Source organism: Monodon monoceros, unplaced genomic scaffold (assembly GCF_005190385.1).
Source record: "Monodon monoceros isolate NGI ecotype Baffin Bay Population unplaced genomic scaffold, NGI_Narwhal_1 Super_Scaffold_12, whole genome shotgun sequence".
Lineage (NCBI taxonomy): Eukaryota > Metazoa > Chordata > Mammalia > Artiodactyla > Monodontidae > Monodon > Monodon monoceros.
This window is the reverse complement of record NW_021703768.1, coordinates 105,179,643-105,194,630: the sequence shown is the minus strand read 5'-3', so window position 1 is coordinate 105,194,630 and position 14,988 is coordinate 105,179,643. Positions and strand designations below refer to the sequence as shown.

The 14,988-nt window shown below is 48.2% G+C and overlaps 1 protein-coding gene across 1 annotated transcript in view; it reads left to right on the top strand.

Annotated features, from left to right (window-relative positions):
* Window positions 1–3,460, top strand: part of MARCH3 (membrane associated ring-CH-type finger 3) — a 37,342-nt gene extending 33,882 nt beyond the window's left edge. Inside the window, exon 4 of the mRNA XM_029218102.1 lies at window positions 2,523–3,460. Coding sequence (XP_029073935.1) covers window positions 2,523–2,681 — 159 coding nt within the window. The 3' untranslated portion in view covers window positions 2,682–3,460. The remainder of the gene's footprint in view (window positions 1–2,522) is intronic.
* The last annotated feature ends 11,528 nt before the right edge of the window (window positions 3,461–14,988 follow it).

The window sequence follows — 14,988 nt, the reverse complement described above, 5'->3', positions numbered from 1 at the left end:
GAGGGAGTGTCTTGGCGCTCCTAGAGACCAATGCCAGGACTACCCAGGGCGACTGCAAACCCATGGTCCCTCTGCCCTGCACCTACCTTCCTTTATTTTCCCCGATGCAGCGTCATCTTCATGATGCTTTCTTCTTATTGGTTGAATTTGCCTGCAGACATGGTGGTGAACAGCAATCAAGATAGATTAATGCATAATAAGATCTCGTTCGTTTGTCCGAACAAGTGGGCTGATTTTTGTACTTCCTGGCCAAGGAACCACGAGACCTGCTAAGTCATGGACTCCCCACGTTTCCCTGTGCTTCACAGGCTTGAACTTACGTGCGAATCACCAGGGGATCTTGTTAAAATGCACGCTCTGATTCCGTAAGTCTGGGCGGAGCCCACAGGTGTCACATTCTAACAAGCTCCCAGGTGGTACGGCCTCCACGGGCACACTGAGAGCAGGGCTTTCAAGGAAATAGCCCAGCCTCTCTTTTTCTTTTTGCCCCCAGTTTCCTGTATCCAAGAAGGAGTGTCACAAAGTTATCTTCTTTTCCAGATTTAACCCATCAGAAATAACAGGCCAAGAACAGTAACGTGTGGCAGTGGCACTGAGCTAAGTGCTCTTTATGCATTCTCTCTGATATCATTATTCACAGTTTACAAACGAGGACACCGGGACTTGGAGGCAGCAAACAACCCTCCCAAAGTCGCGGAGACATCAGTAGAGGATGGGGCTTCGGCCCGGTGCGCCCACCTGCCCGGAGCCCTCGGGCTGCTCCCTCCTGCGCACAGGTGCAGCTGCTTCTGCTGCTTGCTGAAGACGCCGAGCATGCACAGCTCTTTAACATCCCGGACGAAGGGACTCTTGATCTCAAATCCAGCTTTCCTGTAATATTTCCAGATTCCAGACTTCTTGTACTGCCTCAGCTCTTCATTAGTACTTGTCTGTCCTACACCTTCCCGGCCCTTGGCCCTGAACAGCATGCTTTCCAGCCTGCCTCTTACATTCATGAGTAGCACCAAGCAGCAGCAGGACAGAACAGAACAGATAAAAGAGAATCAAACTTAAAAAAAAAAAAAAAAACAACCTCTGATCCACTTTGGCATGTTCAGAGCCTCTTGGAGAAAAGCACATCTGTGTGAGTTTAAAAGCTTTTATTTTCATACTCAAATCTCTCTGGCATTCAGCCTGTGGCATCTGCTTTCTAGCCTCAGAAATCTGAGTGGCCTTGGATTTCATGATCCTGCCATGAAGACAACAAGCCCTTGCTGATCAAGGGCCTGCATTCTCCTCTACTTCCAGAAACACCGAGCCCAAACCACAGGTCTTTGACCGATGTAGGCCCTGTACCAGGGTCAACATGACCCACACAACCCAGGTGGTTAAACAGCCCATACCTGGATAATTTGTCACTCTCAGGTCATGGGCGCCTTCCTCCCCAGCACTTACCTAGTTATCTGGATATACTCAAACTAGAACCTACTTCCACCTTTAAAGGCAGTTTGTACATCTTCAGAAGGACAGATTATTTGAATTTCCTGGGCGGTTCGTCAGTGCTTTGTGCCAGCCTTCTCCAAAGCAAACCACAGATGTAAGCATCTCATTCCAGTCTATTTACACAAGAAGCAAGCACTTTGGGGGCAAGTTATGTCACAGTTGATGATGCGTTTACTGCTCGTGCTGTCCTGTGTCATGTAAGAGAGGCCTAAATCTAAAGCAGTGTTGCAATTAGAAGGTACAGGATACCTCGTCACTCATCCATGCACTCAGTGAACTTAACTAAGCAGCTTCCTAAGTGCCAGACACTGCGATAGGCACACAGCATGCAAAGATGAGCGCAGCACAAGACCTGCCCTCAGCATGCTTCTAGCGCGGGGTGAGAGAGAAACAAGTGCCGCGGTGCCCAGGCCAAAGCTTCCCCACTGGACGCCATGGAAGGACTGAGCTGGAGGCAATGGGGATCACCCACAGGGGCTGCCAAGTACAGCTGTTCAGTTTGTCCACAGCACAGTACGAAGGGTGCCCTTCCTATCACACCGTGAATGGGGTCCTTCGAGTTGTGCAGTGTCCAACCTACAGAAGGGTGTGTGAAGCCCCAGCATCCCTCTCATTTAACAGAGAGAAACTTGACGACCAGAAAGGCACATTGCCTAGTCCCACAGCTGGGCAAGGGCTGGCGCCGTACCTACTCTGCCTACTGCCCCCAGCCAACTTTCTTCCCCACTGACACTTTGGGGCCCAGACCACTATCCTGAAAATAAATCCAAACTCAGGAGGAACCTCATTTCCTATTAATACTCCGATTTTACCCAGTTTGAAGAGGCACGAGGGAGACCTGCCCCTTGTTCATACGTGGGTGCTCTGTGGCTGGGGCCAGTCTCCCAGCGCTCAGCTGCCTGCTACAGCAGTTTCCCCCCAGCTGTTGCCCCGCTGTACTGCTGTTTGGAGCTGTTTTAAATGGCGTGTATGTTGTTTGGATTGATAATCAGCTTCCGCTTACCTGAAACCTTCCCTTATTTTTCCTCTCCTGACCCCAGGTGTCATTTAGGTACCACTGTCGATTGTACAATGAATGGCGTCAGACCAATCAGAGGGTGATTCTCCTCATTCCAAAGTCTGTCAACGTCCCTTCTAACCAGAAGTCCTTGCTGGGCCTCCACTCTGTCAAGAGGAACTCAAAGGAGACGATTGTTTGATGTTTGTGTGTTTGGTTGGTTGATTTGTTGTTTGGGGTTTGGAAATTTCTGCACTGGGCCACCCCGAAACCCTTCCTCGAGCCCGTGGGTCGAAGAACATCCAGAGCCATGTTATCATGTCGCCCTGAGCAACAGACTCCGCCTGAAGAAAGCAAATCGCTCTTTGACTTCAAATCATGGATGCTGCAACCATATGATATTTGCTAAGCTGCCAAACATGTTTATTTAGCAGATACTGTACGGAATTTTCTGAACACCTCTTTAACATATGAGGAAGGTTGTCCCACTAAGGATGCAATTCAACTCTTCCTTTTTTATTACTCTTTCAAATATATATATAGATATATATATATATTAAACTTAGATGATAATCAAAGTTGAAAAGCCAATGTTAAAACTGATTTCATGGTTGGTTTGGATGGGTTTTGTTTGGGTTCGTTGGTTTGTTTCCCAGTTTCTACTGTAGATTCTTTGGGGTAATTTGATAGCTTGAGTGTCTTTTCCATCTCTTCCATGCCGCTTACTCAAGGGGACAGCGTAGCAGCTGCAGGACAAGTCATATTTGAAGGATGTTTTGTACTCAACTTCATTTAATTATTCAGTTTTTAAAGGAAAAACAAGCGTGGCAACTCTCCCCACAGTGAACTGTTTACTTAAATTTCATTAAGGAGAAAAACAATTTATGGTGAGAAGCACGCTCCTTTCAACTTGTTTGGTAATGACAGCTGATAGAAGCTATTTTCTAATAATAAATATCCAGTGTGTGAAAGACAAACCCCCACTGATTGCAATACTATTTTTTTTTAATCACAAAACCTGTGAAGTTTCCCAAAGTAGATTTGAAAAAGGAAAAAAAAAAAAGCAAAAGCAAAAAGGTTGGTGTTCCTATTCCCATTTCATTTAGCGCATGTCTTAATCCTTCATTCTCATTGAACTGGAGGATCATTAGACATTTCTAGGAACCCTGGACCTGTTTTGCATATCAATTAGCATTCCCATTGCTCTGCCGAATTTCCGGCTTGACAGGTAGTCGTGGCCAAGAAAGCCTGTCCAAGCAGTCTAAGACCCCTTTGTCTGATTTTCCAAAAAAACAGAGAAAAAGGCCCCACGCAGTGCCTTCCCCCAACCATGAGCCAATTCTGTCACAGGCTGAAATAGGCTTTTTCTAAGGGCTCCATGTCCCTCTTTTATCCATCGCAGTGTAAAGGGTCTAGACTGCTCCCTGCCTTTGTGTGTCCACTGAAGCCAGGGAGCAGACATGCTGTCTGAGGAGAGCACTCGCTCAGATTGGCACTCAGGCTCCCGTCCGCCCACCTACCCACAGCCCTGAAGAGAAGACGGAGCCCAGCTTTGGGGAATGCTTAAAATATGGATTTCTAGAACATGACCCACATTGCAACTATCACTCCAGCGTCTGCCTCGTGCTCCAGGAAGTGCAAAGGAACAGGCAGTGGGGAGGGTAACGATTTTTGTCTGCAGATGGATCAAGCTGATGCAGGTGTCGCCTTTGTCTGGCGAGCCCTCCGTTCACAGACCGCTCCCCGCGCTGCCTGGGGAGAGAAACAGCTGTACCGCTGTCCGCTGCGAAACTCAGATGTGCTTTATGGCCTGTGACAATAGGTTTCCCCCCACCACGCTTCACTTCGACACTTCGATTCCAGTAATATATGTCTCAGCCCTTCTGTTTACTCAGCCCTGCTCGCCCCTCTGGGCTGTCATTAGCTGCACCACCATCAACCGTTTCTTAATTGACCTTTCTAAAATGCTGGACACCACTGGCTGCACGCAGCTGTCACACATCAAATTTCCAGAGCCAAGAGTCCGGCTTGGTAGCGTGTGAATTGCAGCCCTGTAATATAGTTGACAAACGATGTCCACCCAGCCTTGGTCCCTGAGCTGTCTGGTCAACCAGCCTCTCAACGGAGTGGTGCAAACATTCATGAGGGAACCATGCCCTTGCTCCTCCCTGTTGTTTCCATGAATTAAGGAAGCAGTAGCTTCCCGGGATCATTTCCTGCTGAGGTTGGTTGGCTGCAGAAAATTCCTGCTGTCTTGGTTCATGAGATGAGATGTAATGAAGCAAAATATCAAAAGCAGGCAGGTCCCTCCCCGGCAGCTCGCTGGGGCTTCCGGGCTGGGAAGGTTGGCACGGTAGTACTGTGCCTGAGCCACGCCTCTCTCCCCGCAGTGCACACTCCCACCCCGGGAAATTAAGCAGAGTCCACGTGCAAGGAGTGGGTTGCATGTGGGGTGGTGGGCAGGACACCCTGGCAGCCAAGGGAGGCATCAGTGCCTCCCTGCCCGGTGAGAGACTCCGATCTCCACAGCACCAGGGCCCATCTGGGATTCTGAAAGCTCTTGCAAGACACTTCATCCCCTCTTGGCCCTTTAACCCTGAGGTCATTCAAGGTGGGAGAGTCCGGGAACTGCAGCATAAGCACAAGACACCAGCCAAGAGGACAGAGGCAGCGGGAGCTTCGGTCCAGGCTCTGTGTATGTCAACAAGCCACGCAGCACCTGTCCGAAGGTGGGTGCATTTGCTAACCGGGGTGCTGCATGAGTCACCAGTGGTCCTGCTAGCCTTGTTCTCTCTCGCTCTCTCTGCTTCTTTCTTTTTGAAAGATCCAGAATGAAACAGGGAAAGGAACGAGGAGGGGCAGGTAAATGATCCTACTGGTTCACTGCTTCCCTCCACCGACCCCTTTACACAGTCCTCTCCCTGCGTCCCTCGCCGTATCCTGTCTGGACCATTTTTCTTGAGAATATTAGATGGAGACAAACGTGTGTCACAGTGAAGCCAGAGAGGAAAGTAACAGAAACAAGTGCAGGGCACTCTCACTGGCCCCTGTGTGTACTCACGTGCCTGCCTGTTTCTCTTCTGGGGAAGGACAGGGACACAGAGCATTCACACGAATTCTCCGGCTCCTCAGAGAACTAAGCAGAAGCTCAGATGGGCTGTGAAGCCCAATTAAGGAAAAATAAATGGCATGACTTGGAAGTTGCGTGTCCAGGTCTCCCTCCCTGTGCCCCACGCACCCAGGGTGGCCACTTGCATGCGGCTGGGCTGTAGCCACAGTCATTTTATTTTCAGTGAAAGTCACTCATCTGAGGACGTGGAGAAGCCAAAGGAGAAAATGGAAGTGAACCAGCAGCCTGGCTACCTGCACTGGGGCCCCAGCCGGCTGGAGTCTCCCTACCCTGGGGCCTCTCATTCCCCTCTTGGCACTGGCCTGGGCCCGGCCCGGGTCTGCCTCGCCCCGAAGCTTCACGCAGCTTACAGAGAGGTCTGGTGTGCACAAAACCTCTGTCCTCAACCTGCCCTCCCAGGGGGTGTCCTCAGGCCGAAAGACCCAGAGGAGGAAGCAACCTGGGGAAGGGAATCGGCGGCACATGCTTCCTCTCCGCTTTCATCCGATGTCTTCCCAGAAGCTCCCTGCAGACCAGCCACAGAGCAGGCAGCCCTCGTGCTGGATCAGAATTACAGGTTGTGATTCTGCAGGCTTAAGTGGGATGGGAAGTGGGTCAGTGGGTGGGGACGGGGTTCGGGATTATTTTAGGTGGAGAGGTTGGGACCAGGATGGACCTGGTTGGACGCCATCCCTCCCAGCCACACACATGCAGGATTTTGCAGGCTGCCAGCCGGAGGCTTCTTGCCACGGAGGCTACAGTCATGAGAAATTGGCTCTAAACTGCAGACCCTCTCCAAAATGTGTCAGTTCTGCAGAAATACACGGGCTATTAGGTTCCACAGTCCACCTTTTCTGACCTTACAGAAGTCTTGGTGTCTTGGAGTTGTGGCTTTGGGACACACTGCCTTCCCCTTGCTGTTGAGTTGCTCTGGGGTGAGTCTGGATCTTTGCTTCCCAATGGGACAGAGTGGGAGAGGACCAGCTGTGAATCAGGCTACCTGAGTTTGAATCGGGCTCTGCAGTGTCCCAGTGGTGGTGTCCCACCTATGTAAGCCTCAGTTCCTGCCTCTGTAAAATGGGGACGATACCTACCTCAGACAGTCCCTGTAGGGTTTGTAAGGTGCCCAGTAAGCAGTTCATGCATGAACATCAGCACCCTTCCCACCACTTCCTTCCACTCGCTGTTGCTAACGTCTGGGCGATCGCCTGGGTTTTGACAAACGACTTTGATCAATGATTTGAAGGACCATAAACGGTTTTAAATCCTTTTCAAAACGAAGAGGGATTAATTTAAAATAATCAACACATTTATTGAGCACACTGTGTTTGGGAGTAAAAAGAATTGTAAGAGATCCTTCTGGAGGTTGAAATGACTGACTTGATTGAGATCTTTGAATTACGCATGGATTTCATTTATCCTTGCATTTCCTTATACTGGAGCCTATGGCTAATTGAGAATTCATCACGGATAAAAAATGTGCTTGTTCTGGCTCTAGCGCTGCAGAGGAAAACAAATATAGTCCATCAGTTGTCTGTGTTCCCAGAAATGAGGGACTCGTGAGTCACTGAGCTCATATATCCAGTGCCTTCTTGGAGGCTCTGAATTCCGGGCACAAAGACAGCAGAAGAGATGGGCTCAGGGAGGCCTGTGTCGTTTTGAAAAACTTTTTTTTGGATACACTTTTCACCTCCTGGGCCACAGTTACCCTATCAAGGAAATGAATAGATGGACCTATTGTAGGTTTTATTTTATCTTATTTGTGGGCACCAGGTGCGAAGAATTGAGTTACTCCTATACTTTAGCCCAGGACACGGTTTCTGTCACCGTCAGCCTCTATAAATCCCTGTTCTATTTTATTCCACAAATGTGTACATAGAGCCAAGCACTTCCCACGAGCCATGCGCTATTCAGCACTTTGAAAACTACCTCCTTTAATCCTTACAATGACCTCATCCATTGTCGCCTAACAGAACACCCCCAAATTTAGTGGTCTCAAACAACCATTCTATGGCACCTCACTGTTCCATGGGATGGCTAGGGCTCAGCCAGGCAGTCTGTGGGCAGTGCCTTTTCTGGTCGCACTTGTATGTCTCAGACAGTCAGATGGCCCAGGTGCTTCTCCTGTGGTTTCTCTCCACGTGACATCTCAGTTAAATGGCCCCTCTTTCCACGGCGACTCAGGGCTCCAAGAGGGAAGAAGCTTCTCTCCTGCTTCCTGCCTGGGCTTGGAAGTCCCTGAGGATCACTTCCTCTGGTCCTATTGGTCAAAGCAGTCACAGGACTCTCCTCTTGATGGGAGGTGCTGCCTGCACATACAGGGAGGGGCAGAATTGTTTGGGGCCATCTTTGGAGATTAGCTACCAGACCCTTATTACAGATGGAGAAGCTTAACCAAAGAGGTTAAATTATTTGCCCAAGGAAACAGAGCTAGTAAGGGGGAGAGCTGGAGTTCAGACCCAGGCTCTGGAGTCCCTGCTCTTAACCACTGTATTCTGATGCCTCTCAGCTTCTAGTTTTTTAATAATTTCCTCTTCATTCCTAATCTCCACTTTAATCTCCTTCCTTCATTAGTTACTCATTCTAATACGTTTGACATATAAACTGACTATGGACATATCTTTGCAAAACATATTGTTTTGTGAGTATATGCCTTAATTTACATAAAAGTGATTATGCTGTACATCTCGTTCTTCTCCCCCACCCCCCTCCCACCTTAGCACTATGTTTTTAAGATTTGTCTGCATGTGCCTCTAGTTTATTGCTTCCAATGACTGCTTGGAATTCCATTTCCTTTTCCATTCCCTTCATGTTACCTCCAACTCCCTGCCGCATCCAACAGTGCTGTGATGGACATCCTCTTACCTGTCTCCTTAAAGCCCTGTTGGAGGGTTCCTCTGCTCTGGTCGGTGGGAATGCTGGGCTATAGGATGTTGATGTTTAATTGCAATATTTTTGTATGGTTCTCCAGGACAACTATTCCACTTTAGATGGCCCCCAGTAGTGGCTGAGTTTTCCCATTTCTCCACATCCTTTCCTGTACTAGCTATTATTTATTTATTCATTTTTAGCCAATCTGACAATATAAACCTAGGTCTTATTGCTTATATCTGTCCACCTTTACACTTCTCTATGTTTCCTGTTGGGCTGACTACCTTTTCCTTCTTAGTCTCCCTCGTCAGTTTGATGTGCCGCAAATTCTCTCATTTGTTCAACTCTCTCTTAACTTTTCTATAGTATACTTTGTTGAATAGCAATCCTGAACTTTGAACAGTCAAATCTAGTTTTTGTCATGTTTTGTACTATGGGTCATCTTATTTAAATTTTAGAAGTCCTTTCTCATTCCAAAATCACAAAGATAGTCTCCCACATTTTCTTCCTTTATGGTTTTATGTATCACCTTTAGGCCTTCAGTCTATCTAGAGTTCACCTCTGTATCTGATATAAGGATCCAACTTTATCTCCCTAAGGTAGGCGGTTTGCCATCACCATCTACTAAACAGTCTCCCCTTTCTTCATTCACTTGTGGTGTCACCTGGATCGTGTACCCCGTTCCATATAAACACGATCTGGTTTTGCATACTCAGTCTATGGCTTTAACCCATTTGTCCGTTCCTGAGTTAACCTCACTGGTTTTCTTAATACGGCTTCATAATGTGCCTCTTTATCTGGTGGAATGAGCAACTCCTCCCCAGTCCCCCACTAACTTCTCTCCATTCTTCAAAATTGACTTAGTTATCTGTGGACAGGCTTTTTATCCCTGTGTATAAATTTTAGAATAGTTTTGTTAAGTCATTTTAAAAGGCTTGATGGACTTTTGATTGGAATTGTAGTGAATTTACATATTAATTTCATGAAAATTACAATCTTCACAGATCTTCACAATTTTTAGCCAATCTCCTATAATTCCCACCACCAGGGAAGCCTGGGAGTGTTATTCTTTTGTTTTGTATTTCAGTTATTATTACATTATGGTCAAAGAACTATGTCCTTGATGATTTGATTCTTTGAAATGCTGGCATGTTTTTGTGGCTTCATACATGGTTGAGGGACTTCCCTGGTGGCATAGTGGTTAAGAATCTGCCTGCCAATGCAGGGGACACGGGTTCGAGCCCTGGTACGGGAAGATCCCACATGCCGCGGAGCAACTAAGCCCGTGTGCCCGAACTACTGAGCCTGCGCTCTAGAGCCCACGAGCCACAACTACTGAAGCCCACGCACCTAGAGCCTGTGCTCCGCAACAAGAGAAGCCACCACAGTGAGAAGCCCACACACCGCAATGAAGAGTAGCCCCCGCTCACCACAACTAGAGAAAAGCCTGCGTGTAGCAACAAAGACCCGACGCAGCCAAAAATAAATAAATAAATAAATTTATTTTTTAAAAAGATACATGGTTGATTTTTACAAATATATATGAATAAATAAGGTACAGCTTATCAATTGTGTAGTTCACATCTTCCTATCTTTGCTTTTTTTCATGCTTGATCTGTCAGTTTCTGAGAGGGACATATACAATTTCTGATTACAATTGTTGATTTATTTATTTTTCCCTCTAGCCCTGTTGGTAGCTCCTTTATGTATTTGAGGCAATTTAAATAGATTTATCTTTATGATTATATCTTCTTGCTATATTGCTCCTCTTCCCCAAATATAACATTCTAATATTCTGCTTGTCCATTTTGATGTTTTAAAAAGCTTTTTTGTCTGAATTAATGTTAAACATTTCTGTATCCTTTTATGTCTCTTGTAGACAGCATACTGCTAAAATATTCTTTTCACAATTTACTCTGAAAATCTCTATCTTTGGATTGGTGACTTTAATCCACTTACATTTGTTTTACTATTATGTTGGGTCTTAATTCTATCATCTTATTTCATGTCTAGCTTTTTTTTCTGTGATCGCATACTCGCCTGGGGATCTTGTCTCCCTTGGCTAGTGATGTGTACCTACGACAGGGGAGCTAAACCCCTGGTGGGGCAGCAGGGGGTGGGAGATGCTCTGTGCTGCAGTTTGGACTGAACCACTCTCCACCTGCCACACCACAGCAAGTGACTCTGCTCCTCAGGGAAAATCCTCATATCTCTATCCCCATCACATTTTCTAAGTTCCGTCTGTCTGGATTGCCATCAGCTTTCCTTTGAAGCATAGGGGGATAGTTGGGGGTCCGGAGGGGTTGGGGAACGGGGCGGGGGGGGCGGCACGTGTTAACTCCATATGAGTGGCAGATCTCCCTGCACGTATGCTATATGCACCTACCCCGGCATGGATGAATGCAGCCCTAATGTTACCCCACTGACCTGGTGGCACTGGGCTGGCTCTGCTATCTTCTGTTTTCTGGGATGTGATGAAGCGGTGATGATGCCTCCAAAGGTACTATACAGGAGAGAGAAAAGGACATGACCACCTCCCCGCTCCCCCCCGTTTCCTGTCCCCTGGGTACGTCACCAAGCATCCATCCCTCCTCCTCACACATCTTCTGCAGCCCAAGTGTTCCGTGGGTTTTATTTTCTTTTCTCACTTCCAGGGTTGATCATGGGGGGAAGTGAGGGGAGCCAGGACTCAGGATAAGTTTGCCATAGTATCTGCCATGAACACTTTTCAAAAAGCCCTTCTTGGAGCCCTGAGTTGCTGTGGGGGACGGGGCATGGAAAGAGCCCCCAAAACCTAGGCTCTGGTGCTTCAGCCCCACCCAGCCACTTGACCTCTGCTTCATATACTGGGGATCTGGGCTAGATTTCACCCAAGGGAAAATAATAGTGCTAGTCTGTTAGGTCCTTTTTTATTCTAAAATTCTGGGTAACCTCATCTAGCTCCCTGACTCTTGGGGACCCGGGGTCTGTCAAGGGCAATAGAGTGCTTGGCAGGAAAGGATCTGCACCCGCGTGGGCCCGTCCTGACGGCCTGCTCCCCCTCCCTCCCCATCCCCTCCCAATTCACAGCAAGGAGGCATCTGTGACTTTTAACCCAGCTGCAAATAAGTAACACTTAGGAGACAAATGAACTGCATTTTGTTCTCAGATAAAGCTTAAAGGCTGCTGACGTTAGGATTTTTTAAGGTCAGTCTGGAGATTTGTGCGAGAAAACGTCTGGGAGTGACCGGGAGGGCGACTGTGCAGAACATCCATCACAGACCTGCATGGAGACCCTTCGAGGCCCAGGAAGCAGCAGACAAGCTTGCTATGAGCATGTCCCCCACGAGGGGCGAGTTGGCATCACTTCCACAGTATAACAACTAGCATTGTTTTCCTGCCCCTTAAACAGAAGCTCAGACTGGCTTTGGGGAAATTTGCAAATAACTTTGCTAATGTGAAAATGTACTCCTACAGAGCTTGAAATGTCACTGGCTTTTCTCCATCATTTACCTTCCTTCTCACCGCCCCCGCCTAGTAAATGCGGGGCCAGCCACATTTGATGCCTCCAACTCAGCAGCTGAGGGTACCAGGCAGCTTAATGACATCCACAGGACACTGACTCAGAGCTCACCCTCTACGGGTTCTCTCAGCAGCAAGGGGCTACTGACAACCTGGCCCCAGACCACGGAGACAGATTAAGCGGGGGTCTATGGGAAATGATCTAAGACTCTGTCATCTGAGCACCAGTGGATCTATTCTGCAGCCTGTGTGAGGGCACAGGACCCAAGCCTTGCAGGCAACATCTTAGAACGAAATTAGCAATCCTGAGTTAGGAGGTCCGTGTGTGTGTGAGAACCTCCCTGAAGGCATGCACCATCTGGGAAGGCGTGGGGCAGTTCTCCTCATCCCACAGAGCAGGGCAGCTCTGTCTGAGCAACCTCTAGAGCGCAGAGAATCCTCGGCCCGAACCTCCCCTCTCAGAAGCCTGTGCTCACAGGAAGGGTGAGAGGAAAGAATCTAACGGTTATGGGTAAATTTACTTCATCCCAGAAGGACCAGGAATCAGACTCAGGCAGGGTCTACAAAAGCAGTCTATTTGAGGAGGTTCAGGTGGGATTTATTTTGTTTAATGCACCTGGTGAAAAATGCAGTGGCCGTCAATCACACCCTTGTGTACCACCTGGGTCCCCTCTGTATATACGGATCCCTTACAGGCTCATTGCTATTTACGCAAAGTCTTCAAAAACTGGGCACACCTCGTTGTGGTTTCTAAATGCCCTTTTCCTACTAAAAAGAATCAGGTATCCTCGGAGAAATGTCTGAGTCTAGGTCAGGGACAGGGAATGTGTAAAAGATGAATCTGGAGCAAGCACCTTGTCATATCAGAAAGCAAGGGGGACTCCTGTGGTCATGTCCAGAGGACACAGGATAAAACCCAAATAGGCTCCCACTGGCCTAAGGTGGACAATAGGGGCATCACAGAGAACAAGACTGCGCTGAATTGTTACACATCACCTATGTTAAAATTCATGAGTTTATAATGATACTAAAAAAAAAAACCGGTCTTCCCTGGTGGCGCGGTGGTTGGGAGTCCGCCTACCGGTGCGGGGGACGCGGGTTTGTGCCCCGGTCCGGGAGGATCCCACATGCCGCGGAGCGGCTGGGCCCGTAGGCCATGGCCGCTGGGCCTGCGCGTCCAGAGCCTGTGCTCCACGGCGGGAGGGGCCGCGGCGGTGAGGGGCCCGCGTGCCGCAAAAAAAAAAAAAAAAACTCACTGGCCACCTTTGGAGCATGCTAGAGAACCAAATCATTATTCCAATAATGGCTTTTTAAAAAGTGTCTTGTGTGCACTGTACCTTGGAGTATAAAGGAGGAAGGAAAGTTCTTTAGAGAAGGCTTGCACCTAAAAAGTGTAGAAATAATGATAGAATCTAAACGAAATCATGGATGTGTCTAATGATCATTAGCTAAAACCATTAGCTGATGGGGAACTTATGATAGAAGTCAGACCCTCAGCACCCAAACCCACAGATCGATCTTAACCTCACAAGAAAGAGAAAATCTGACACTGGGCACCGCCTGATGTGATGCGGTAGGATGTGCACAGAAACGCTGTGAGGGTATTCCTGCAAAAAACTGAACCTGCGTGTGATCAAGCACTGCTGTCTAGTAGTTTACAGGAGTGAGAGAGACCGATGGTTTGTTAAATGACACCAACATTTAACAGCACCAGTACTATTGACACTTTGGGGTGGATAATTCATTTAGAAGACTTTTAAAAATGTATTAACAAACATAACATATGGGCCTTGTTTGGACCCTGATTCAGAAAAACAAAATATTAAAAAAAAAAAAATTATGAGATTATCAGGGAACTTCGAGCACTGGATATTTGATCATATTAAGGAATTCTTTGTTTCAGGTATGATAATAGAATGACGGCTATGTTTATAAAACACCCTTGTCTCTTAGAGATACATTCTGAAGAATATGAATGTGCAATATCTCACATTCCACTGGACGGCAGAGTCAGGGAGTATGAAAGACACAAGACTGGCCGGATGTGGATCATGGTTGAAACGGGGTGATGGGTACACGGGGTTCATTATACTATTCTCTCCACTTTTATATAGGCTTAAACTTTTCCATTGTAAAACTTTATTAGAAAAAAAAAAGTAGTAGGACAAAACCGCCTGACACAAACTCTAAAAGGCTTCCCGGCTCGGCAGGGAGCAGTGGGCTGGAGCTGTCGCCGTAGGAGTGAGCGGCTCCGCAAGAACAGGAGAGACCAAGGATGGGCCTGAATCAGAGGCTGTAGGGTCAAGGCTGGTCATTTTCCTTAGTGATGTTATACACGCCGAGGTCAACTACTTTGCTGTTTGCCACGCTGGAGTGAAACTCTGCCAGACGGCACAGTGATACCCAGAGGAGGCGGCATGGGGGAGAAGCAGCCTCAGGTTCTGTGCCACGAACAATGCTTTCGGGCACAGATAGAAGACTGACCGTCCTCGGCGCGTCTGTTTAAAAACCCCACGCCCAGCTGAGACTGGGAGGCGCCAGTGAGCTGTCACCCATCAGCCAGGCCTACGGCTGCAGAGGCCTCCCCCAGAGACAGGACGCAAGCGCCCCGGAAGCCTGGCACGCGCCCAGCTGGGTTTGGAGGCTGGGGGTGGGGTTCGTGGTGAGAGAGTGATTTTCACGCGCTGGTTCTCGGCGTTCTCTCCGCATCCCCATGTCAAAGCGGGCAGTGCGGGGGCGCTCCGAGGGCCCGAAGCAGGTGCAAGGGCGGGCGGGCGGGCGGGCAGGTCTGCCCCGACCCCTGCCAGGCTTCCCAGCTGGACAGAAAAGCCCAGCCCCTGTGAGGGCACATCTTATTGATCCATCCCCACCAGGGACAAGGAGGATGTGTCTGGTGGGCCCCGGGGCATAAGAGAGACTTGCCATCCAAAGGACAAAGCTTTGTGAATCGAACGCCCTCTGTGGTCCAAAATGAGTTAACAACATCTAGATAGAGGACCAAAACTGGGGTACTTCTCCTAGAGGAAAA